The 24,519-nt window shown below is 36.5% G+C and overlaps 1 protein-coding gene across 7 annotated transcripts in view; it reads right to left on the bottom strand.

Moving 5' to 3' along the window:
* ANKRD28 (ankyrin repeat domain 28) overlaps positions 1 to 24,519 on the bottom strand; it is a 161,233-nt gene that overhangs the window by 88,117 nt on the left and 48,597 nt on the right. For 2 of the 7 annotated variants that reach the window (XR_014782135.1, XM_084796846.1), the window contains exons 1-2: positions 4,970 to 6,482; positions 3,826 to 3,909 (exon numbers count right to left, since the gene is read on the bottom strand). Coding sequence is in view for 6 of the 7 variants with exons in the window: in XM_084796846.1 (XP_084652972.1) it covers positions 3,826 to 3,909; positions 4,970 to 5,086 (201 nt within the window). In the remaining variant the exon portion in view is untranslated. Of the gene's footprint in view, positions 1 to 3,825; positions 3,910 to 4,969; positions 6,483 to 6,507; positions 6,715 to 24,519 lie in introns of those variants that run through there. The other 5 variants (XM_084796848.1, XM_084796849.1, XM_084796847.1 and 2 more) reach the window with 4 other exon arrangements.

Here is a 24,519-nt window from a genome sequence, read left to right as displayed (position 1 = left end):
AATTCTAAGGAAAGACCTTTAATTATTATTCTAGTCATATAAATCAATAAAAAATTAAATCTCAGCAAATCAGGAAGGCAGCTGGGCACGGCAGAGGCAGAGGCCGGTAGATCTCTGTGAGTTCAAGGCCAGCTTGGTCTACAAAGTGAGTCTAGGACAGCCAAGGCTACACAGAGTGAGCCTGTCTCGGGGGAAGAAAATTAGCAAGGCATTCAAAGTCATTGAAGACTTTTGCAGAATCCTAACGTTGGGTTGGAGAAAGACTCTGAAGCACATTAACACAGCTCTACACATTTACAACTGAAGTGTAATGTCAGTACTGAAGCTAGAAAGATTTGTTCAAAGTTGTATATCAAAAGTGATGAAGAAAATTTGATTCATAGTTCAAATGTTCCTTATACTATAAACATCAATATAGCTTTAATTTTTATTTTATTTATCTTTAGTAGTTTATAGTGTTTCTTTCATAAGTACCTTTTCATTTTTCCAGAATTTTGTCATTTCTCTTATAAAATAACAACTATCTACCTTTGTTAAGTTACACATGTAAACAACTACTTTTTCTATCTTTCTTCCTATGAAAATTGTTTTGTTTTTGGTTTTTCCAGAAAGGTTTTCTCTGTGTAGCTCTGGCTGTCCTGGAACTCCCTCTGTAGACCAGGCTAGCCTCAAACTCAGGTTGGACTACCTCTGTCTCCCAAGTGCTGGTATTAAAGGCGTGCACCACCACGCCCAGCTCCTATGAAAATTCTGATCCACTCCAGACATAGCAATGAGAACTAGTTCCTATTCTTTCCCACCAAGAAAGAAGCAGGCAACAACCACAACCAACATAAACAAATTAAATAAATACATAGATTATCATTTTCTAATTTGCCTACTGATAGCGCAGGCCTGAAACCACTAAGACCTCAAGGACAGTTTGGTTGGTATTTTAGAAAAGATATATCCTTCCCCCCACCCCACCCCCCCGCAATTTGAAAGGAAACCTAGAGAATATTCTTTCTGCTTTATCTGTTTTGAGCAGGTGCAGTTGTTACTCATTTCATGCTGTCAGGGCAAGGCTCAGATCCTATGCAGTGTGTGCACTGTCCTAAGACCAAACATCTTGCTCAGGAGTCATTATTCAATAAGCATGCTTAAGGCCTTGAATTTGATCACTGACACTACAACCATCAACAAATTACACATGCAGTAAGTTCCCATTTATTTAATTAAAAACCTTCAAATTGTCTTAGCTAGCTCCTCATGGCAAATAACATGAATATATGCTTCTTAAATTCTAGTGTTTATTTAAAATAAACTAGTTTAGTAAGGAAGTTACTATTTAGCTGTCCATAAAATTTTTAACTTCAGAATTTGAAAAGAGAAACTTCTAAAATTATAAATAGAAACAAATTTGAACACACACTCTTAAAAACATAAAATTGGGCTGGAGAGATGGCTCAGCCAGTAAATTTGCCTTATTTGAGTTCAGGAATGGAGACAAACATCTACAACCCCAGGCAGTTCTGGGTGGTTAGAGACAGGCAAATCTCTAGATTAAGTGAAAGACCCTGCCTGGGTGAGGGATGGGGAGGTGAGGAGCTACCTGAGGAGACAACCAATGCCAGTATTTAGCCTCTGTGAGCACAGAGACACATGCATGCATACACATACCACATATACACGTGTACAAAACAGCTTTTAAAAACATGAAATCTGAGTTTCAAGGAGTATTCTTCAACACTTAATCTTTGCTTTTCACAAGGAGCCTGTTATACTCTCCCGCAAAGAACGGCCACTGAAATTTCTTATGGTGCTAAGGGCATCCAAAAACAAGACACAACTATTTTTTTCCATTTAAGGTATCTTAATTATATAAAGTAGAAACAGCTATGAGCTTTGTAATGAAGAAATTAGCCATGGCAATTAGATTTCTGGAAGTCTCACTAAATACGAAATGGTAGCATTATTAAAGTCAAAATATCAAAATGCAAAAAAGATAGTGCACATTTGTTTTCCCTCTGCTCATACATGTACACCCCTATAACTATGGTCTATATTAAGAAAAGTAGACTTGCTAAAAATTAGGTAAAGTGAACCATACATTCTGTTTAAAATAAAAACATCCTGAATTAGATACATGATACTCCAACTAAATATAAACTGAGGAGGCATCTACTTAGAAAAGGTTGGGGTGGGGGTGGGGGTGGGGGGGGAGTCCTGATAGTAGTCTCTAAGTCAATACTCCACATTCTTAGATATCAACCATTTTAGCCAACAATGAAAATCTATTTAGATAACCTGAATTTAAAGGGGGGGGGCTTTTAAATATTTACCAACATTAAGTGGTCACAGCACTCAACAAAACTTAAAAAAAAAAAAAGATCAGAGTTCAAGATGTGCTTGTAGTATATGCTTTCTTATAAGTACAAAAAGCTCTAGACCATCTGCCTTGGTGTTACAGCAGCTTTGGGAGTCATGAGGCTCTTCTCACCATCTTTAGCTCAGAGAAATATCTGCTTGTAGAATATAACTATAAATTAATAAAATTATTCTTATTAAATTATATATATATATTTTTTATTTTTTTTTATTTATTTATTTTTTTGGTTTTTCGAGACAGGGTCTTTCTGTGTAGCCTTGGCCGTCCTGGACTCACTTTGTAGACCAGGCTGGCCTCGAACTCACAGCAATCTGCCTACCTCTGCCTCCCGAGTGCTGGGATTAAAGGCGTGCGCTACCACGCCCGGCTTAAATTATATTCTTTAAACAAGTTAATAAGTTAAAAAATATCATCTTGGCTGCAAAAGAAGACTGTATTTTAGAACAAACAGTCCTATACAGATGGGGGTGGGGGAAGAGAAAGCATCCTTATACGGCTTTATACATCTTCTTTCTACACTTTCCAGCTTGTCAGCCTTGAATATTACATCTACTATATTAAATTTAAAAAGCTTTCAAATGATTAGTCCCTCATAATCAAATCTAATCAGAAATCAAGAGTCTTTGCGCCTGTCTACCTACCTACCTACCTATATAGAATCACACAAATATGAAACACAAAACTGTAAAGGCTGTTTGAGAAGAGGAAGGCTTGGGAGGATAGGAAAGGTAATGAAGATAAATAAGATCAAAGCACATGATTTACTTGAACAAAAACGTCATTAATGAATCCCATCATTTTGTACAGTAAATATACACTAATAAAAAGTCTTTGTAAAACTCTCACCAGCTATTTACAGAAATCACATTTAATCCCATAATCAAGTTAGATGCACTTTAACTTCCTTCCTTTTTGGTTTTTCGAGACAGTTTCGCTGTGTAACGGCCTTAGCTGTCCTGGACTCACTTTGTAGACCACGCTGGCCTCAAACTTAGAGATCCATCTGCCTCTGCCTCCCAAGTGCTGGAATTAAAGGTGTGCACTACCACTCCCTGCAATACACTTTAACTTTATAGAAATCTTTTCACTTCAATGAGAAACCAAAGGAAGGATATATTAGCTTGAGAATATTTTTTCCCAACATTCCTGTGTTTGAAAATTTTAAAGCAAAAAGTTCAGAGAACAAAAACCTCTCAAACTACTTTCAGGAGTTGTGGGCTTTTAGACAGTAATACACACACACACACACACACACACACACACACACACACACACACACACGTTCATGTATACATCCAGTGTACTTCTTTTGGTCTCAAGCAAGACTCTCCTGCTTTTACTAAAAACAACTACTGCAGAATTACGCTTTTAAACAAAAACATACAAATAGCATCATATTAGGAAAGGTTTTTTTAAAAGTAGGTTTAGAAAGTTGGTAAGTGAAGTAATTGCTTTACCTGAAAGTTAACATCTTCTTTCTTAAATATTAGTGCTCGAACTTCATCCGGATCACCATTAAATATAGCTTGCACCAGTGACGGCTAAAAAACAGAAGTAGCAAAACATCAATCATCTGTGTAGTTTTAAAGATGCTTCTGCATGACGTCTAGATCTAACGCTTTCCCTCCCCTGCAGCTATAATCTTTTTGAGAAGCTGGGGAACATAAATCAGACATTCACACAGCCTAAACATATCAAAGCATGGGGCTCATCCTGGGGTAGGGTAGTAATAAAGAGGCCTGCCTAATAAATCCATTCAAACTAATATAATCTCCTATGTGAAAACCTTTTGCTTATATATGATGAAAGGACATACAATATAAGTCTGATAACTCAAATCAATTTATGTAACAGAACCAGTCAAATAGCAATTCCTAGCCCACTGAGGGCTATGAAAGAAGGAGATTTTAAAAAGGTCTATTCAGGGCATGAAAATAACATGCATGTGGTTTCTAGTATATGTATGTAATGATAGAAATCCCAGAAAAGAAACTTGGCAACTGATGAAAAGTAACTACTATTCAAAGACCAAAACATAGTATACATCTGAATAACATGAAAAGTCAAGCATATGCATGTCTAAATATAATTTCCTGATCAACAACATAGCCTCTGCAAGGTATCATATTATACTAGTCAAATAAGGAGTTAGTTGACAACAGTATTAAAAATAAGGTTAAGGATATAGCTCAATTATTTTTAATAAAAAGTCTTATATGCAAATAAGTAAAATCTTTTTTCAAAAGGCTATGCCCTGACATTGCCTAGTCAATCTTTTCAAAAATATACAGAGTCCCTGAATCTTGTCAGATTAATTCTAAAACCAAATGAAAACAAGAACATGTTTTCATAACTACTTCTTAGTTTATTTTCAGGACCCCATAAAGAGATGAACAGATAATAAAGTCTAAAGTGAACCTAAGCATTTGAAAAAAAAATATGTACTAATTTTACATGCAAATAATACTGCACCATACAGGCCCACGTACTGCCTGGAGTTTCTAATGAAACTGGTAAAAACTAACTCAGTGTATTCTTACAAAATTAAATTTACATAACTAGCCCAATAAAATACAAGCAACAGAAACTCTCATAGCTTACCAACACATTTCCAGAAGGTGGAGAATGTAGAGACTCACTTTCCTGGGGCAACTTAGAAATGAATATAGGAGAATCATCTTCTACCTCCTCCAAAACAACAATACACACTCGACTCATTCGCTCTTTTAAAACATTAAACTCCAAACTATGTGATAGAAGTCACAGTGAGAAGAGCACAAGCAGTTCCTCCTCCTCTTCTGTACACCACTTATAAACATTCTCTGAACAGTGCAGCTGGCTTTATCGTAAGTAATATTAGAGAGATTGAAGTTTAAAATTATGATACATAACTTCCTAAAAATAAAAACCTACTTCTTTCTGCCAGGTTACTGCAATCTATAAAAAGTTTCACATCAATGTGTCAATAATTACAACAGTAGGATTAGTTCTTTTAAAAATATTTTTCTTCCATCAAAATAGTTACATTGAACTCTGAAATTTACTCGTACACAACAATCAGTTTTGGGTGACACACCACCACACCATAAAGAATGAAATTACAAACACTGCTATGACAGAGGTGGTCACGGATATCCCCACTCTAGTCTGCAAGGTCATATAAGTTACAAGTACGCTGGGTGGCCTCTAGCTGAAAATTAAAAACCAAAATCTCACTATTCTGTTTCCACTTCTAATTTATCTTCATTTTTTCAGCTTCACTGGACTTAGTACAAATATCATCCAGAAAACAAACGAACAAAAAGAAAGAATTTAGCATAAATCCTAAAAATGAAGCTCAGGGGTTAACAAATCTTTCTATGTTTATAAAGAGAAAAAGAAAAAACAAAACAAACAAAAAACCAACCACCACTCTGCACTAACAGCAAGGCTGCAGCACATTTACATGTGATGAGTCAGATAACAAGGAGACAATAGGACTACTGGTACGAGAATACAAGTTGATTAATCCAGACTTCCCAATAATAGACGAAACACAGATAGCTTTATCCCGTCAGTAACAGAAGCAAGGCAAAGCTTTCATTCTTTCTCCATCAGGCAGTTGTTTCTGGCAGCCCAGTAAAAAGGCACAGCACCGGGCAGAAATGGTGTCAGAGGAGAATCCTAATGGAACAAGCAGACAGCAAAAGGATCAGAAGACCTTTGAGCTCCAGCTACTGCTTCAGGGTTTTCATTTTAAAAAGAGAAGAAAGCAGCTTATCACTCTAGTATTTTCTTTGATCTCTACATGAATACAGCCTCCATTAGACAGTCTTCATTCAGAGGAAAAAACAGCAGACTGTGCATCTTCTCGGAGCCAACTACTTTATTCAATCATCTGCCTCTGTGCCAATATAGTTTCCTCCCCCTGGTGAAAACCGCTACAGTTATCCTTTTCAGTTGATTTCAGACGCTTTCCTGTTCCTCAGATGATCTTGCAAAATGCCGCTGATATCCTCAAACGAGCAGGCCCTTGAGAAATATCTACACAACCTCAGGATCAGTCCCGCAGAAGCATTTCAACCAAGCAACAGTCTGAAGAGCAAAGACTGCAGACCCGCAGGATGAAATGCCTAGTAATGCTCACATGTTACACTTACCAGAGAGCTGAGCGAGTGCTCAGGATGTAACTTCCTCTAGCAGGAGAAAAAATAGTGCATTTGGACAGCCTTCACAATTAGAAGGGTCATGCCAGCTCTGTGACTAATCCAGATCAAACTGAAAATTCTATAACAGAGAAATAAGTGCGCTTTTAACATTTTTCCACTAAAAGCCACAAGGAAATCTGGTGTACTGCCTCTGCTGACTAACACTGGTTTTAGCAAGTAAACAATTCCAAACAGCTTAACTGCTTTTGTATGTGGCAGTACGGCAAATGTTTAACTCCATGATAGCAGCTGCAGTAAGAATGTAAGTGAACTCAGAAAAGACAGCTCAAGAGAGACAAGAAATACTCTAAGACTATAAAAACCCATGAACCTAAGTTAAGGTGGGTGATCCTTATTTTTACCAAGACCCTTTCCCCCCCTCCTCCTCCCTCTTCCCCTCTGGAGGTGTGTTATTTTCTAGAATGAAAAGAGGTTTAAAGGAAACAAATGTAAGGCTTGCTATGACTTCTAAGTTAAAGAAATCAATCATTTATTGACTCATACTTTTTTATTGACTCATACTTTTTTTAAAGAAAAGTTTTAAAACTTCCTAAAGGTAGAAATCTTAATATTTTATGAATTACTTGAACTTTCACCAGCTAAATTAAATAAAATAATTACTTAAAGTTCTTGTTCTGAATCGCCTATATATCAAAAAACAAAACAAAACAACCAACCAAACAAAAAACTCCACAGAATCTTAAAAAGAGAACAAACAAGCAACCCCTTGTTCCCCATAAAATACACTTCCAAAAGCAACAATTAATGTGAAAACCAACCATTTGGGGGCTGGGGTTGTAGCACTTGCTTGGTATGCAACAGGCCATGGGTTTAATCCTAGGCACTACAAACAAAACCACCTAAACCACCTTGGAGTTGGCTTTCACTACCTTTCTCACTTTGCCTCAGAATATTTCTCAATTACAAAGAAATACTATGTCCCACTTTGATCATCTCATATTCTTATACATGACCTCATGCTACTTTTGAGCCATTAAGATATGCTAGGTGGGGCCGGAGAGGTGGCTCAGAGGTTAAGAGCACTGACTGCTCTTCCAGAGGTCCTGAGTTCAATTCCTAGCAACCACATGGTGGCTCACATCTATCTACAATGTGATGTGATGCCCTCTTCTGGCCTGCGGGCAAAGCACTGTATACATAATAATAAATAAATAAAATATTTAAAAAAGATATGCTGGGTGAATGGGAGTAGTGGTGCATGCCTTCAATCCCAGCACTCGGGAGGCAGAGGCAGAGGCAGGCAGATCTCTGTGAGTTCCAGACCAGTCTGGTCTATAAAACGAGTCCAGAATAGTTAAAAGGCTATACAGAGAAACCCTGTCGTGTGTGTGTGTGTGTGTGTGTGTGTGTGTGTGTGTGTGTGTGTGTGTTGGGTGCGATACATCCTCAATTAAAATCTCCTACAGTCTTATTTTATCCAGGAAAAAAGAACCCAGAAATTAAATATTTTGCCCTGTCACCCAAATAATTAAAATGCTTAATGCTAAAAACATACATTCCTATGATCACTACCAGATCTCATTATAAATGATTGTGAGCCACCATGTGGTTGTTGGGAATGGAACTCAGGACCTCTGGAAGAGCAGCCAGTGCTCTTAACCTCTGAGCCATCTCTCTAGCCCTGATTAAGTTATTTTTGAATGAGCATTTCACTCAAATACTCCTTTTGAGTATTTTGAGTCTTTAAGATATGCTGGGTAATATATGTCCTCTTTGTTTAAGCCAATTATTAAACCACAAAGGGAGAAAAACCCACTTAATATAGGTAAGAATGTCAAAATTTATAAGCAAAAGTTATTGAAAATTATAAGTTATTCATCTACAGAAGAAACAATATTCACATGGGCTCAGTAGTTATTTTACTTCTGTGGGGAGGGAGATGGGCTCGTGCTCCACTGTTTAAGCCTGAACAGATCCACTTACTTCAGCCTCCTTAGGAGATGGGACTCTAGGCCCCATGCCACCATGTCTGCTTGTATTAGTTACTTAAAAATACACAAATAAAGAATATATATGTATATATACTATTTGAGGCACAAATGTAACATAAATTATATTATCCATCTCTATATAGGTGAATCAAATATAGCACCCTAACATTTAAAACATATAAAAATGAAGTTACAGTAATAACCTACTGCTAATTTTCAAGGTTCTTATCCAAAATAGACCCTTTTCTTATAGGAATAATTTTAACTTGTTCCAAAGTATCTAGTGTGTGAATTCAGCTACTCTGACTTAGGAAGTCACATCCTACTTTTTAGTCTGAGCCCAACTTCTACACTTAGATCTTCCCAGCCATTCTTTATATAAAATTTATTCTATGAAACTTTAAATTTTAACTTAAAGCACCTATCACCAATATCAGCGCCTTCACCCGTGATTGGAGAGTGAAATGTTGACACATCAGTACTACACAAATCCAGTGGACTGAGAAACATTCACAAAAGATGGCAAGACCTGGCCAGTTCTACACAAAGTCTAATAACGGTGTAATTATCTAAAAACATACACAAAACCACTCTAAACAAGTTATTTTAAAAATAAGCACCAAAACCCCATTAAACAAATATTGTCTTATTTTCTCTATGTGCAGCACATCAAATACTTAGAAAATATTTGTGTGTGTGTATGTGTGTATAAAAAAAAAATTTCATCTTGTAAGATGTTATATAAAATAAACAGGGTGCTAATCATATATAAGAAACATAAGCAGTGCGAGAACACAAGAAACTGAAAGGCAATATATACCAGAGGCTTAAATATGAAACAGACCACACATTCATGAGAAAGTATACAGTATACAAATCCATGAACTGTAACTGGCATATAAGATACCTTCGAAGAACTGGCTAGGGTAATGGATGCTTTATAAAGCTATCCATAAACCTCACTGTTATTTTGTGGGTTTTGTTTTGTTTTGGTTTTTTCCTTGTTTTAACTTAACTGAATTTTCCTCCTCTCAAGGAAACCCATAGCAACTAGCTGGAGCTCTTACATTTGGGGGTTAAAAAATTTAAAAACACCACTTGTACTGCATGAATAAGCTAATCTTGGGCCAGCATGATGTAATAGAAACAAAGATACCTATATGAGTAACTTAAATGTTCTTTATATAGTTATCACATTTTATAAGGATAAGCAAAGCTGGTAAAATTAAAATTTTTAAGTGTCCAAAATAAAATGCAGAGCCCCATAGCCAGACAGCATGCATAGAGAGTCTAAATAGTAAGTTTCCATCAAATCTTCTGAGCTCAGGGAATCCTGAGAAGAGGAGGAGGAAAGATTGTAAAAGTCAGAAGGGATGGAGGACACCAGGAGAACCATGTCCCCTGAACCAGCTAAGCAAGGCACATATGAGCTCACTGAGCCTAAAGCAGCAAGCACAGGAACATACATGGGTCTGTGTCAGGTCCTCTGCATATAAATTATAGCTATTTGCTTAGTATTTTTATGGAACTCCTGACCACGAGCTCTCTTGACTCTTGTGCCTGCTCTTGAGACTCTTCCTGTTGGGTTGTCGTGTCCAACTCTGATATGGCAGTTTTTGCTTCATCTTATTCTATTTAATTTTGTTATGCTTGGCTGTTATCTCTCAGAAGCCTGTTCTTTTCTAATGAAGAACAGAAATGGAGTGGATCCAGAGGGGAGGGTAAGTATACTCTTGTAATCCAGCACTTGGAGAACCAGCCTGGAGTACAGAGCTAGACCTTATCCCAAAACCAAACCAATAACCTACAAACACAATATATGTTAGGGAGTATAAGCGCATGGCAACCTTACATACTGCTTGGTGGTGATAATTAAAAATAGAACTGCCATATGATTTATCTATACCATTCTGCAATATATACCCAAAGGAATCCAAGTCAGCATATATGTATGCAGAGATATGTATATCCATCATTATCACAACAAAAGCCAAACTACAGAAAAACCCCAGCTACTCCATTCAACAGTTAAAAAGGTATTAAGTGATGAATTGTGATCACAAGGATGCAAAAAGGAGGCTGGTTTTCATAGGAGAGACTACCAGAATACATTTGAGGATAAAATGTTCAGTGTATTTGGTCAAAATTAAGGAGTATATTTTTTCTTATTTCATATTCTCAAATATATTGTTTTCTTTTTTTTTTTTTTTTTTTGCCATTTTTCTTATGTCAGGGGCATTTATACAATCTGTTTTTAGAGTGTCAGTCTGTTTTAAGAATGCCCCCCTCTTTAGAAAAATATCTCTAGAATCCTCAAAGTATTTTCCATTATTGGTGTGTTGTGAATATTTTATACTGATGGGAAAATTAACTATGGAAGACAATGACAGAGTGTTTAACTTTTTTATCTAATATGTAACATGTAATGTGTAACCTGTGACCAGAGGCCAAGCATCACTAACCCTTCCTTCTTACAGACGTCCTTCAGTTTTGTTTGGGTTCCATTTCAATATTCCACATGACCTGGAGAAATCCTGAGTAGTGTAAGGTGTTCATGGTAATTCTACTCTACCTCGTAAGTGACTCATTTGGAAAATGACATGAAATCTGAGCCAGCCTGTTCTGTCATATGCCAGGCAAAGTCAGCTGTAGTGCTTCTAGGAAAGCCTTTTTTTGGGGAGGGGTTATCTAAAAAGGGAGAGACAGAAGGAAATGCCTTCTCCTTCTGGACAACAGTATGCTTGGTAATACTGCTGTGATACGCTGGGCATTATGGTGAATAGAGATACCCTAGAGTCCATACAAAGTCTAACAGAGGGAAAAGCAGCAAAGAAAAAGCAAGTGGCCTCCCGTGATCATAGCACTGAGTAACAAAACCATTCACGCTTTTAAAGCACAGTACTCCAATTCCTGCTCATGTGATAATAAGACCCTTTACTATTTAATCCAGTTTCTATTTTAAATATAAAGTGTTTTCAGTTGAAAATAGCCCTAGTATTAAAAGAACAAACAACATTTCTATTACAAATAAAAGGGCCATTAAAATGTAACAGGTGACCTTATATTGGCTCAGATGGTTTTAAGTATGCCTGTGTTGCTAGATATTATGAATATCAATATCAAGGAAACAATAAAAATTGTAGAATGTTTGTTGGTAAGTTTAACAACTAAATTAGCTAAGAATGGACTAGTCATAGATTCTAATGATATCTCCTTTGTTTTTAAGAAGTTTGGAACATGTGCTCGCTTCGGCAGCACATATACTAAAATTGGAATGATACAGAGAAGATTAGCATGGCCCCTGCGCAAGGATGGCACGCAAATTCGTGAAGCGTTCCATATTTTTTGGTTTGTATGGGATGGTTAAAAAGGCCAAAGATAAAAGATTTCTTTTCCCTTTAAAAGAAGAAGGAGGCGGAGGAGGAGGAGGAGGAGGAAGAGGAGGAGGAGGAGAAGAAATAGTAGTAGTAGTAGTTTGGAACAAGCTACAGCTAATGTAGTAAACAGTTATAAGCATGGCATTTTATAAGCTTATTAAAGTCATAAAAATAAATTTTAAAATAAAACTCCACACCACAAACACATCAGAAAAATACTTTCCTTCTTTCAACTATAAAAATTATTACGTAGAAATACAGCATTCTTTGATAAAAGGAACTAAAGAATAAGAAAAATGTTCTAAACTATCTGAGTCATTACTTGAATTTTAAAATAGTATGTTCGGTTTGTCTCCACCCTGTTACAGCTCAAAAAGACATGAATCATTTTCTTTAGTATTTTCCAAATGATAGTTACTTTAGAACGGAAGTGATATATACAGTTTTAATTTGAGTGTGGAATAGCCAGTGTACACATAAGCCACTGGCCTTTCTGTACTAGTGGAAATTCTTTGGCTGTCTCGTGTAATTATTGCTTTAAGAAGTAAACACTGGGTAACCATAGCAACTTGTTTTTAAATTGCAAATTGTTCTCCTCAACTTTTCAAGTACAGTAACATAATAACTACATTTACCTAGGTATTTTCAAATTATAAAAACCAGCATGGGTTGTAAATAATTTTTCTTTTTTAAGAATTTAATTTCTGTGTCTATGTGAGTCCTGTGTGTGTATATTTGTGTACCCAGTGAGTACCTGTTGCCCATGGAAGGCAGAAAAAGAATACAGCATCCCACTAGAAATGGAAGCACAGGCAATTGTGAGCTGTCACATGCGTGTTAAGAGCTTAACCCAGATCCTCTGTAAGAGCGCCTGCCAAGTCTCTTAACCAATAAGCCATCTCTTCGGTGTTCTTTAGTATTTTTTAAAGGGCAAAATTCAGCCTGTTATATAATCTCACATTCAACTGGGAACAGTGGCACATGTCATGATCCCACTCAATAGGCTGAAGTAGGACTCAAGGCCAGTCTGGGCTACGTAGCAACAGAAAAACAAGACAAAACCACAACAAAACAAACAAACAAAAACAGTATCAAATGGGAAATTTGAGAGTAACAATACATTAAAGACCTTCAAATTCAAATTGGCTTTCAAGTCAGTATGAATGGTAAGCCGCTTTGCTCACTTTCAACTTACATTTTGAGACATAAAGAAATAAATTTACTTTTCAAAATATAGTAGTAGTATATACTTATTAGAACAGTTTCCCCTTTCATTTCTTTTACTTTAGGCATATTAGGTATATTCTGAAAAACCTTATTTGCTAGTTAGCCTTATTTAAAAAATGTTGTTTCTACTCTCTGAAAGGTAATACAAACAGAAAGTGTTCTAAATAAGATAGGAAGTTCTTATACATAACTCTTGAATCTGTACTACCCTAAAAAGGCCATTTTACCTTCTGTTGTTAAAACAGAAAGCTCACTGTTTTCTAAGCTCATGCTTTTCTGGCAGTCTTCTGTAGTGTTGACTGTGGCTTTGCTCACACTCGAGGTTACCTCCAGAGGACCTGTGTCTGTGGCTGAGAGGAAAGTCGCGGGCAAAGCTAGCACTCCTTTAGTCCTTCACTTCAGTTGGTCAACGTTACCAATATTCTTGCCTATAAAAGCACTGCTCCTTTTGAGGCATATGCCATCTAATTAGGTGATCTTTCTATTTCTTGTTGTTTATACCTGTCAAATATCACTATCCAGTTCATCTGGATATTCGTCCCAGGGCCAGTCAGATGGCTTGGTGGGTAAAGACACTTGATACCAAGCCAGACAACCTAAGCCTGATCCCTAGAACCCACATGATGGGAGGAGAGAACCAATGTCCACAAGTTTCTTTGATCTCTCTGAGATGTAACACACACAATCAAAATGGCTTCCATCACTACCCTGTCTTAAGTTTCACATATATGCCAACCTGTTGCAATTAAAATATGCCATGCCATTCCATATGGCTCTGCCTATGTGTATATGCTCTTTATCCACAGAATATACAGTTGGGCTATATAAACTGAGGTAGAAAATTAGACGGCAGCTATGATACGAAGAGTCTTAAGTGAGCCATATTACAGAAAATATAATTTAATTTGCAGAATGATGGAATCTATCTTTAAAACCAAGGTGAAAAGTGAAAATCAAGTTTATACATTAAAAAAACTAACTATGGACGGGTCTGCGAGGTTCGAAAGATGAGGTCCTCAATGCATTCTGAGGAGGATGATTGTGTTCCAGAGCTACATAAAAAACATGCCTGAGAAAGGCCTGACTGGGAGGAAACACTTAGCACAATGTATTAGAAATACCCAAGCCGAGATCATCCAAGATGGTGTCAATTGCACACTGTGTCTGATCTGCGGAACAGCAGTGACTGCACAGTCACCAAAGGATGATACTGAGAGCTCCAAAACACAGTGCTGGTGTTTCCCAGAAAGAAAGAAAACCTTGACACACAGCAACAATGGGATATCTGACAACAGTTCCAGTGAGGATCCGATAACGATAGTGTAGGCCTCCAACCAGACCCATGACTTGTAGCAAAAAACATTTGAAAGTAAACATATGTGGACGAAAGGCTACAACTTCTGTGACAAGATTTTTTGGTTGTCTATTTTATTTTACTGGGGAGAGGAGAGAAATTTTGGTGCATGACGTGTAAATCATAGACATTCAGTAAAAGTAAAAAAAACAAAAAACAAAAACAACTCACTATGGACATAAAATAAAAGGTAACCTAAAAATGAGTTGCTACTATAGCAGAGATGACCACCAGTAAGCTACTGCAAAATTCTAAGCCAGAGACCACAAGACAGTGAAAGACGGAAACTTAGAACAATTTTTCTAGGGGAAAAAAAATTTGGCAATAGCCATCAATAGCATCAATACACCTTTCAAACTTTTTGGCTAGCATTTCTACTTGCAAAAATGCTGACATAAGGAAATAATATGACGCTTATACAGCATGCATAGTAAGAAACCCCAGTTAGAACATGAAAAGCACCTTAATGCTAAACACAACAATGACTTAATGTAGCATGTGTCACATAATGCACATGTACCTGATGTTTAAAATCCTCTTTGCCCTTACAACACTAGAAATTCAACTCCAGGGCCTTACAAACATTGACTCCTCTGAGCTACATACCTGCTACTTTGTAAGGGATTTATAAAGCCATAACACAATAAATATCACATGAAATAGAACATTTACATTGTGTATACATGTGTAAGACACTGTTAATTATTACAGAAAATTTGAGTCGGGAATTGAACTCAGGCCTTCGACATGTTAGATAAATGTTCTAACACTGAGCTAGACTCCCAAGTGATGGAGAAGGTGTGTGTGTTGTTCCTGTTCTTGTTTTGTTTTTTTTGTTTTGTTTTGTTTTGTTTTTAAAAAGCAACCAATTAAATTTAATTTAAAAAGACCAATCAAGCCATAGCAAGATTATAGATTATTTATGCTCACCTTCATAGTTCACATATTTATTTCTAAGTAACATTACTCCTTGAAGTCATAACTCTCATTTTTCTGAACTGAAACATCATCCCGTAACTAGAAAAGTAAGGCCCAAAAAGGTTAAGTGACAGAAGATCCCATTACCAAAACTTAAAGACTGCATATATTAAGACTCAATGCTACAAAGTAAACCCACAAAGCCAAAGCTCTTCATCTATGCCACTCTGGCCATCTAAACAAGTGTTTTTCAACCTGTGAGGTCAAACGACCCTTTCAGGGGGGCACCACATATTAGATATCCCACATATCAGATATTTACATTACATTTCATAACAGTAGCAAAATTAGTTATGAAGGAGAAAAAAATAATTTCATGCTTGGAGGGTCACCACAACATGAGGAAATGTACTAAGGGGTCACAGCACTAGGAAGGAAAAACCTCTAAATTTATTCCTCAAAAGCTACAAAATAGCAGCTAAAAAACTGACTCTGAGGCAAAGTGCACTGAGAACAGGTGGCTCCCAGCTGTTTGTCTCTAGCATCAATGGATCTCATGCCTCTGACCTCCAAGAGTACCTGCATTCATATGAGAACACACATACATACTCAGATAACCTGATCAGACTACAAATGGGGGTAATTGAAGATGCTTGTTCTTAATGTTTGCTTTCTTCTCTGAATTGGAACCTTGTTATATATAACCTCAAACCAAGCCTTGACACTAAATCACTCAACTCATTTAAATAGGAAATGTCAACACACCATTTGGTACTTTTAAAAACAGAATGTAAATATAGTATCTATTTTAAAAGTTTTTATTATAAAGGTGTGAATAGCTATGGGACAGGAAAAAAAAAGACAAAATGATCATTAAGGACAGCTTTTAAAACCAGAACTTCCTGGGTTTTTTTTTTTAAGTATTATAATTTAAGAAACTGTGATTTTTACTTGGATGTCATTTAAGCTACAATATCATCTGTGTAGTCAAAAGTACACAGCTTGCCTAGCATGTATAAGATCCCTAATTTGATAAAACTATCTATCACCTACTCTATCAAAATACTCCGACTTCCTTTTTTGGGTTTTATTGAGACATAGTCTCTCTATGTAGCCCTAGATGTTCTGGAACTCACTATGTGAACCAGGCTGGCCTTGAATTCCCAAACACCTTCTCGCTTCTGTCTCCCAAATTCTGTGATTAAAAGCATGTACCACCACTCCCAGCCTCAAAACATCTAAATACTTTTAAAGTGATAACTGAAACATGGGAGAAAAAACAGTAAGGCATAGGTCTTGAACATTCCACTCACATAAAAAAATTAAATTAAGTGTGTTGGCACATTCCATAATTCTAAAATCTGGGAGGCTGGGGCAGGTGTTTTACCAAGAACTCACCACCAGCCTGGGTTACATAATGAGACACTGTACACACACACACACACACACACACACACACACACACACACACACACACACACACACTTTAACTACATATTATCTCACAAGATTTTTTTTTAGCTTGTTTAAACTCAGTTAACTGTATGACAAACTATCTCACCATCTTAACTTTATTATGGATTTTCGAATGGTTCCCTTACATTAATTTAGAAAGGGCTTACAGTAACAATCCAAATGCACCACCCAGTGGCACATGGTAAGAACTACAACTTTACAAGGGTAATAGAAAAGCAAACGCAGGTTGGAAATTCAATAGTCTCCAAAACTTATTAACAGAAAGTGTGTGTGCACGCACATGTGTGAGAGAGGGGGGAATTAGTAATCTATTTGTTGCATTTTTTCCAATTAAAATCATTTACCACACAAAGTCTGACAGATTTTTGTTTGTCTTTGTTTTGCATAGGAATGTTTATTTGCTTTTCTGTTTTGCCCGTCCATTTCTCAAATGTTGGGTTGAAAAAAGAATTAGAATAAGTTTATTTTATGATTTGTCCAAAGTCTTTATAAGCCAAAAGTTACAAAGTAGTTCACGAATAACAAAAAGTAGATGAGGCATAGAATTTCTAGTGAAAACCTAGTTATCAACAAGCATTCCAAATTACACAACAAACGTGCAGTTCAATATACGTCTAAAGGTAGAAGAGATTAGTTAGCTGGGTAGAGTGGCCCACGCCTTTAAACTCAGCACACCGGAGCAGAGGCAGGCAGAAGCAGTGAGCTCAAGGAAAGCTAGGGCTACACAGTGACTCTGTCGCAAAGTGGTGGTGGCGGTAAGGAGTGAGGATAGAGACGGGTGTGAAGGAAAGAACTGGGAAGTGGGAGCGGGAACCCCCTTTGAGTGCTCATTCCTAGAGCGTGTGTATCAATTAAAACACTGGTCATCTGGAAGACAATCTAGCCTTTCTTAAAGGGGGCCAGGTACAGGTTCATCAGTTATGTACCTCAAACATCAGAATTGTTAAAGGGAACATGAATCTTGAATGTGGTATCACTCTAGTTTAACACATCAAAGTTTACTTCCTATTAGAAAACAGACTTTCCATTTCTAACTTAACGGGTTTCTTCTTTAAACAAACAAACAAACAAACAAAAAATCCAGTTAAATAAAACTAAAGGCAAATTAAATAAAACTCCAATAAGGGTATGTTTCTGTTTTGAAGCAATTTCGAATTGAGCTTACTTGACATCAAGCAGCATTACTGTTTTGAGAGTATCAGACGTCTAACAAAAAGGCAGCACACTGCTGCCTGGTCACTATCGAGCAACAACTTTTTCCCCAAACTGTACTGGTCCTTTATTAGATATGGATGGTCACATACTCCATATACATATATAATAAAAACAGCTAAATATTCTAATCCAGAGGCCTTAAAATGGGTAAAACTTGTAACTGCCATAATTGCTCAAATCTGAGTACATTTTTAAAAACATGAACACTTAAACTGCTTTGTGATTGATAGAATGCCTTTCTAGAAATGGACTTCAATATTGTTTCCATCTAAATCCACATCCATATTTCCATACATCTTGTACCTGTAAGAAATATCTAAAAGCCTACTGTCTCAAATATGCTTCTTCACATAACAGTGTCTAACATGGTACTGGCTCATCTAACTTTCTCTAAACTAATCATCTGAGGCAAAGCCCAAAAAAACTCAAGTAAAATATCTTATGATGTGACTCTAACACCTCTATAATTGGAAAGTGTATTTCATTTCATGAGTAATGTATCTTCATACAGGTTTCCTTCTCCCCCTCCCCCCTTTTTTTTCAGACAGGGTCTCTCTGTGCAGCCTTGGCTGTCCTGGACTCGCTTTGTAGACCAGGCTGGCCTTGAACTCAAAGCGTACAGGTTTCTTTAGTCCCTAACCAAAACAGACACCAACTTTTCAAATTAAAGCAACAATTATTGAATGACAGTTTCTTCCTTTCCTATGAAGTCTTTAATGTTTCCATTTCAAATGTGAAGACCAACAAACAGCAGCAGGATTATCAAACGTATGTGCCTTTCTAGTGCCCTCAGTCTAATGCTTCTCCTCTGCAGTCTGAGAAATAGTTTAAGATACTTTCGCTAAACCCAGAGGAAACATTCACATAATAGAAGTTGGTGACTGCTATGGCTGATAATGATTAAAGTATGTGCTACATTTACTATGTAAGAGAATAAGAAAAGTAATAGATGGCTGGGTATTGAGATGTGAATGTTTATTGGTTTACAGGACAAAAGAACACAAATCTGGAATATTGCTCAGTACCTTTAGCTAATTATTTTCTTCTCTGAGCTATAAGGAGAACATTAAGTAAGATTTATATGCCCCTTTCCACTGAAAATCTATCAGAATTATCAAGTTGCTATATACTGAAGTCTTCCATCCATAGAAGGCTACACATGAACTATCTCCAACTGGGGCTGACATTAAGTATTAATTCACATGTAATCATGTGTAAGGTTAAGTAATAAGAAGGCCAAAGTAGCAATAAACTAGCCAATTACAAGGACTGCCAGGATTACACCACAGGACCACCTAACCCTAACAGGAGTCCCCATACCACTCTCCTCTGGTAAAAGCAGCACTTGTATTATTTGAGTTCTAATCATAGGCCTGTGACAGAAAACAGAGATCAAAAACAAGAATATGCCAGCCTTCAAAATGAAGAGGTATACGCTTTAAGAAAACACTGAGTTGTTAAATCAATCAAAATGTACTTTGGTTTTTGCTGAATCAGAATTTAGTTTTTATCCTTCTAACAAGAAAACTGATTTGTATAGGATATATTTTTTTTCCTTTCTGTTTTTTTTTTTTTTTTTTAAAAACAAAGTTTTTCTAGGTAGTCCAGGCTGGCCTCTAATTCCTACTATGAGGATTACAGATATATACATGCCATATTTATATAACACACATACACATCTTTAAGGAAAATATTTTTAAAGACTGTCTTTATATAAAAGTTAATCCTTACTGGATTCTTGAACAAAACCCAATATGGGGCTTTCTTCTTCAGAACTGGTGGCAACAAATTATCTCCTTATAGCTTAAGAAAATACACACAAGCAAAAACCCTGTCCAAATATATTTTCTCATGGTTTGTCTTAGCTAGGAGCCTGTCAGGGATGCATAAAATGTTTCTTATATCTTTATATATGAAACATTAATTTCAAATACATAAATTTTAATAATTTGCTATATTATCCCTTAAAAAGTAAATACTGCTAGGTATTTTCTCTGTATATGTTTCTAAAAATTTTCAATTGTGTATTTTGTTAGTTTGCTTCTTTCCCCTCAAAACAAAGAGGGAGTTTAATAAGGAAGAGTTTTAGCAGGGCTGTAAGCTGGGTGTTAAGGATTGCTGCATGCTCAGAAAAGAGAGTGTGCTTCTGTAGAGAGTGACTTGCCCACACTCCACTTTGCCTTCAATAGCACTCAGAATGATTACATCAAGTTCTACACAAACATATATCACACTGCATGCAACCCATTTCCTATTAAACATTTGAGTTTCTTTTTTTTTTCCTGAGAATGTTATATATTCTTATATAGGTTTTCTAGAATAAAAATAAGTTGCCCCTAGTTAATCTTCAAAATAAGTAAAATCAGTTCTAAAAATTATAAAAGCATAATTTTCATGTGCAATATCATTAAATGATACATGTCAGAATTAAACGTGTTAAACAGTATGCATCAACCATATTTCATACCACACTAGAAAAATCATGCAGTTAAAAAAAAAATCCTTGTCAACAGTGACTAGATGCTATTGTCCTAATAGGCCTTTGTAAAATACAAGGAACATAGAAATGATCTTATGTAGCTCTGGTGCAAGAAGGTAAGATATGGTTTGTAAGGTATTAAAACACTTTACTTATCCTTTGTTAAAAATATGATCAAATCAAGCTATCAAAGTATCAGAGTGGCTGGGTATGGTTATACACACTTATAAATCCTGCCACTCAAGCACTGTGCGTTCAGGCCAGCCTGAGCTATGTGGCAAGTGTAGCTTGAGCTACATAATGAATCTCAACTTAAAACAAAACCAAGTCACCAAAGGGGGTGGAGAGCATTTTTTGTACATAGTCTAGACATGTAACAAACTTGGTAATGTCACTAACTTGTCACTTGGTGGCAGCAAATACAAAGAAAATATTTTCAGTACTTTATTATTTTACCAATAATAAGTATTTTTCAAATCTTATATTTTAAACAGAAGTTTCGAATGAATGAGAGGCTGTATAGTTCCTTCGCCTTAAGCAAACAAACAAAAAAGCAGAGTCTGAGTATGTTGTTCAAACTTGCCTCCTCCTGCTTTGGCTTAGTGTGCTGGGATTACAGGCATGCACAACACTGCTCAGGAGAACTGAGGTTGGGGTTATTTGCTATTTATAAACAAGACCAGATCAGCCTTGAACTCTTCTCATCTTTCTCCCTCAGCCCCCTTAGCTATGAAGATTAGTGGCATGTGCCAACCAACATACTCAATTTTTTAATAGTAATGTTTTTAACTTTTTCATAGTTAAGCTCAACTTTGTATTACAGCACTGCTGGATACAATTTAATCACTTCAAAAAAGTATGTGATTCTTTTGATGCTTATTAAATACCATGTATCAAAATAAAAAAAGATACAAATCCTATTTTCTTGCTTTAGCCAAATTAAGTGGTCTAACAACCTAGCCTCACAACTCACTATTTGTTCATAATTACTTTTATGTGAAGTGCTAAAATTACAACAATGAACAAGAACTTCTTTTTTGGTTTCATGAATCTTATACAAAATCTCTCATGTATTTCTTTTACCCAGATCTTGTTACACGTAACAGATAGTAAAGAACAGATGTAAAAGGCCCACTCAAGAGCTAAAAACCAGAAACAAACAAAAAGACTAAAACTTTCCTCCACCTGTAACTTAATTTACAATGAAAAAATAATATGCAAAAAAAGAGCAAAGTCAGGATATACCACAGTCCTCCTATTTTGCTTGCTTTATTGTTGTCCCTCTTTTTTAGAAATATTTATTTTGAAAGAGAATGTACCTGTTACTCTATATTAACTATTTTGCTTCTTAAACTCATAATGTGACATAAATATTTAAGTTACAAAGACCTAAACAATGTATTTAGGGGGCTGGAGAGATGGCTGGGCAATTAAGAACATTAACTGCTCTTCCACAGGACCTGGTTCAATTCCCAGGATCCACACAGTGAATCACAATTTTCTGTCACTACAGTTCCAGGGGACCTGATACCATCTTCTAGCCTCTTTTGGGCACTAGGCATACATGTGATGCACACATAAATACATACAGGCAAAACACATATATAAATAATAATGACATATGTAGAGCAGGATCTTGCAAAATTATCATGTAGTAAAGGTTTCATTTCTCCATAATCTGTTTCCAAACTCACTGCCAAAATGCTTTACAGGAAAAGGCACTGGGTATCATGTATTCAACCTGAGATCAAAGGTGTGGCTATACTGATAGATAAATCATGGAGTTAAAGACACAAGAAGATTGTAAAGCACCAGTCTTCAGAGAGCATCTTATTCAAAAGCAGGGACTGATCGTATCTCATTCACATCAGTGTGTTAGTTATGTGCTCTGCTTAACATGAAACAGTGATGGACTTTTTCTCATGAATGAACACTTCATACTATATTATATCTTGTCAGAAGAAGTGTCATAACCTCCCCTATTTTTGGCTATTCTTGTTTCTGAAACATTTACAGTCTGTCAATTACTGAGCAATTTCACAGTCCAATCTATTGCCAAGAGTCCACAACATAAAGACCCCAGAGGCAACATTTCTATTTCCCTAAATGCTCATCTCTTCTGTTAGAGAAGAAAGGCAAATGAAGAATAAACATACTATAAAGTAGTAAGTGCTTTCATAGATGGTTACATATGTACACATCAACAAAGGAAAGAAAGACATACATACATTTTAGTATATCTGGAATTATAAGATATCCCAGCCAATTAAAGATAGCAGCGAAACCAAATTCCGTTTCAATTTTACTATTCTGAGAATTACAAATTGTTTTAGGAAATGTAAAAGTGCCAGGGAAGTGCTAATTTCTAAAGTAGCAAACACGGCAGGATTAGCAGAAAACATATCTATCTCTGTAGGAAACTATACCAAATCTATAAAAAGCATCTAGAACTAATAAGTAGAATTTGTTGTTGATGTTTTGTTCATTTGCTTTTTTCTTTAATTTTAAAAAAGATTTATTTATTAACTATACAGTGTTTTGCTGCATTTACACCAGAACAGGACACTAAATCTCATTATAGATGGTTGTTAAGCCACCACGTGGCTGCTGGGAATTGAACTCAAGACCTTTGGAAGAGCAACCAATGCTCTTAACCTCTGAACCATCTCTCCAGCCCACTTGTTTGCTTATTTTTCAAAGCGGGGTTTCTCTGTGTAGCCCTGGCTGGGCTTTGCAGACCAGGTTGGCCTCACTCACAGAGATCCACTGATCTCTGGCTCCCGAGTGCTAAGATTAAAAGTGTGCGCCACCACGTCTAGCCCAGTAGGTTTTTTTTTTTAATTAAAAGTCATATGTTGTTAGTTTTAGATAATAGCAATGAAAAATAGAAATCAAGTTTTTCAGGTCTCATTTATATAGTATTCAAACTCTGGAAAAATTAAGGTATAAGCTGCACTTGCACAGGGTGTCATGCAATGCTGCTTAAAACACAAACCATAAAATATTGGGGGAGAAGTAAAAGACTTACTAAATGAAGACGTATTGTTGGAGAATGAAAAAAATATTCTTACACCATTAAGATTTGGCTTTTAACCAAGTAGTAGCAGTGTACATCTTTAATCCCAGCAGAGGCAGATAGATCTCTGAGTTACAGGCCAGCCTAGTCTATAGAGTGAGATCTGGGAGAGCCAAGGCTACACAGAGAAACTCTGTCTTGAGGGGAAAACAGAAACAAAAATAATCAAACAACAAAAGAAGCGGCTTTTAATAGCATATGACAATGAACATTATATTCCTTTCCCTTTAGCTTGTTCAAAGAGGTGGGAATCAAATTAAAAATATGGCTTAGTAAGGAACACTAAAACTCCATGTCACCACAAAGCAATGAGGAACAGGGCAAAACAATCAAAATCAATATTATAATAAAGTAAAATCTGATCAATATCTTACAAAACCCAGAAAAATGCAGGAGCAAATGGATCTCTACGAGTTGAGGTTCAAGACCACCCAGGTCTATATAGTGAGTTCCAGGACAGCCAGAGCCAGACCCTCTCTCAAAAAGGAAAGAAGGAAGGAAGGAAGGAAGGAAGGAAGGAAGGAAGGAAGGAAAAGGAGGGAGGGAGGATGGGACGGAGGGAGGAAAGAAGGGAGGGAGGGAGAGGGAAGGAGGAAGGAAGGGAGGGAGGGAGAGGGAAGGAGGAAGGAAGGAAGGGAGGGAGAGGGAAGGAGGAAGGAAGGAAGGAGAAGAGAGAAGATGAAGACAGAGACAGAGACAGAGAGGCAGATGGAAGTTGGTATGGGTTTGGTAAAGCTAAGTGGCAATTTAACTTACCTATTCACCACCCACAACTTCCTTCAGTGACTGCCACCACTATGATACCAACCCACATCAGTGTAGCTGATACCCAAAAAAACTGACACTTTTTTATTATTGGGTACTAAAGGATAAGTTTGGGCCTTGTTTTG

Source organism: Acomys minous (genome assembly GCF_964271855.1).
Source record: "Acomys minous genome assembly, chromosome: 9".
NCBI classification, from domain to species: domain Eukaryota; kingdom Metazoa; phylum Chordata; class Mammalia; order Rodentia; family Muridae; genus Acomys; species Acomys minous.
Note: the sequence above shows the minus strand (reverse complement) of the source record. Positions and strands in the feature narration are given on the sequence as shown.